We start from the raw sequence: 2,500 nt of genomic DNA, 5'->3' as shown, positions 1-2,500 counted from the left end.
GCACTGGTATAAATGCACCCAAAGGCAGGCGCTTGTCACCAGTCTTCTCACAGCTCTAACCCAAACATCAACATGCTCTCCTGCAAGGTGACTAACATGTTGGCTCATGTCCGATTTTTGGATAACCGTGTTTGTTCAATTTTAACACACACACAGACACAGACACACACACACACACACACACACACACACACACACACACACATATATACACATACACACACACACACAAACACACACACACACACCCAGACACATATACATACATATATATATGTGTATATATGTATGTATGTATGTATGTATGTATATATGTATATATATACATATAAACACACACACACACACACACACACACACACACACACACACACACACACACACACAACCACACACACACAAGGCAAGGTCAGTTTTCAAGAAAAGAAACAGAAACGAGTTTTGTAGAGACACGAAAGTCCTCTGGAAAATAACAATTCCCATTCAACCACTCTCAGGTTGACATTCAACCTTTTTAATCACTTTAATTTGCTTTCCTTTAGGTATTTGCGGCCCTCATGTTCTTGGGCGTGGCCCTCTGCGTGCCATCAAACCTATACAGCCAACAGACGTATGAGGTGAGTCCTATCGCGCAAAGTTGCATCACCTAAAAGCTAGTATGACGAAGCAATAAATTACATGAAAAACAACAACTATAGAACAAAACTTTACATTCCACACACAGTTTATTGCCCGATATCGATACAGTTTCATCCATAAATTATTTAGCATTTGATCATTAGTTTATGAATGACCATCCCGCACCCCCAGGAAACCATCCCATACCAGTACTCCTACAACGTGAAGGACCCCTACGCTGGCGCAGACTTCGGCCACAGCGAGGACTCCGACGGCCACAACGCCCGCGGCTCTTTCCACGTCCAGCTGCCCGACGGTCGCAGACAGACGGTAAAACCAAATGGATTCTGAGTGGGAATGTGCATTACAGGCTTAGTCTCTCAACACAAAAAATACGATAAACGCATAATAAAATACGAGTTGAAACAGTTACGTCACCTTCGCGAAAAAAAAAATCCACATCTTTTCACGGCTATCAATGAGTCTTGAATCTAATCCTGTTCTTTCCAGGTGAATTACCAGGCCGACCATCAGCTAGGCTATGTAGCCAACGTGCAGTACGAGGGTGAGGCCCAGTACCCCCAAACTTACGGTCCTGCAGTCACCTTCGGCCCCTCGCAGCACACTAGCTACCGGCCTCCCGCCCCTTACCAATGATACCATCACATACCATCGCATGTTGACGTTCAAGTGTTGAAGATTATCAAATAAATTGTTGTTAATTCATGTTTACGTGTTTTACTCTACTATGTCAACATAGCAAAAACTGAAATAATTAAGAGTCGGGGAGATTATTATAACTACTTTTGCCAACTATTTTCGACTTTCGAAATTTTGCTACACATGGCGATTCATAATTTTTTTTAACGACAATTCTAAATAATACGCCAATATCTGATTCGTCCTAAATAGCCTACTGTGTCATTTTCCTAGCACAAGAATGAAAATGATAACGATAATCAATGAACAATCTTACTACTCCAAAACTAATAGTACTAATAATGACCATACGGAAATTAGGAAATCCACATATAAAGACACGAATACAAAAATAAGAATGGATAAACACAAAAATGAGAATTAATAAAAAAATGATGAAAATTGATCCTAAATGAATAGATTTAATAATAATGCATTGATTTTTTACCGGAACAATGGATATGTTGTGCATGAGAGACAGGGTAGATAGATAGATAGAGAGGGAGAGATAGGGAGAGAGAGGAGAAAGAGAGAGAGAGAGGAAAGAGAGAGAGAGAGAGAGAGAGAGAGAGAGAGAGAGAGAGAGAGAGAGAGAGAGAGAGAGAGAGAGAGAGAGAGAGAGAGAGAGAGATAGAGAGAGAGAGAGAGAGAGACAGACAGACAGACAGACAGACAGAGAGAGAGAGAGAGACAGACAGAGAGAGACAGAGAGAGACAGAGAGAGAGAGAGAAAGAGAGAGAGAGAGAGAGAGAGAGAGAGAGAGAGAGAGAGAGAGAGAGAGAGAGAGAGAGAGAGAGAGAGAGAGAGAAAGAGAGAAAGAGAGAGAGACATAAATAGATAGATGGATGCATAGACAGATATATAAATATCTATCTATCTATCTATCTATCAGTCAATCAGTCAATCAATCAATCTATATTTTATATACACACACACACAACTACTCACCCCCCCCTCCAAACAAAAATGCAACTAATATAATCAAAATCGTAACAATGCCCTCTGCTGAACGCCTGCTCGTGTCGGTGTGTTTACACGTGGGGAATTATCGGCAACCGCCCGACCGCGTCTTTATGCTAATCAGTTCCCACGAAGCATGCTATGAGTTTGCAGATTAATTCCAAAGCACTTCAAGGAGACAATGGTCGAAAGTTTTACGGAGGCAAAATTCCATAAAGAAGA

At 41.2% G+C, this 2,500-nt stretch overlaps 2 protein-coding genes across 2 annotated transcripts in view; one reads left to right on the top strand and one right to left on the bottom strand.

The window, feature by feature from the left end:
- The window catches only part of LOC125031263 (neurobeachin-like), a 1,410,248-nt gene that overhangs the window by 498,728 nt on the left and 909,020 nt on the right, over positions 1–2,500 (bottom strand).
- Positions 53–1,345, top strand: LOC125032497 (pro-resilin-like). The gene is made up of 4 exons (XM_047623662.1): positions 53–87; positions 543–617; positions 811–948; positions 1,129–1,345. Exons 1-4 carry the CDS (start codon positions 73–75, stop codon positions 1,273–1,275), a joined length of 375 nt encoding a protein of 124 aa, XP_047479618.1. The 5' UTR covers positions 53–72; the 3' UTR covers positions 1,276–1,345.

The sequence above is a fragment of the Penaeus chinensis genome, chromosome 2, assembly GCF_019202785.1.
Source record: "Penaeus chinensis breed Huanghai No. 1 chromosome 2, ASM1920278v2, whole genome shotgun sequence".
NCBI lineage: Eukaryota > Metazoa > Arthropoda > Malacostraca > Decapoda > Penaeidae > Penaeus > Penaeus chinensis.
This window is presented reverse-complemented; position numbering and strand designations above follow the sequence as displayed.

Bases quoted from the DNA above. Each gene is read 5' to 3' on its own strand.
- LOC125032497 (XM_047623662.1), top strand. The intron at 618-810 runs GTGAGTCCTATC...CCGCACCCCCAG, and splicing joins ACAGCCAACAGACGTATGAG to GAAACCATCCCATACCAGTA. The intron at 949-1,128 runs GTAAAACCAAAT...TGTTCTTTCCAG, and splicing joins CCGACGGTCGCAGACAGACG to GTGAATTACCAGGCCGACCA.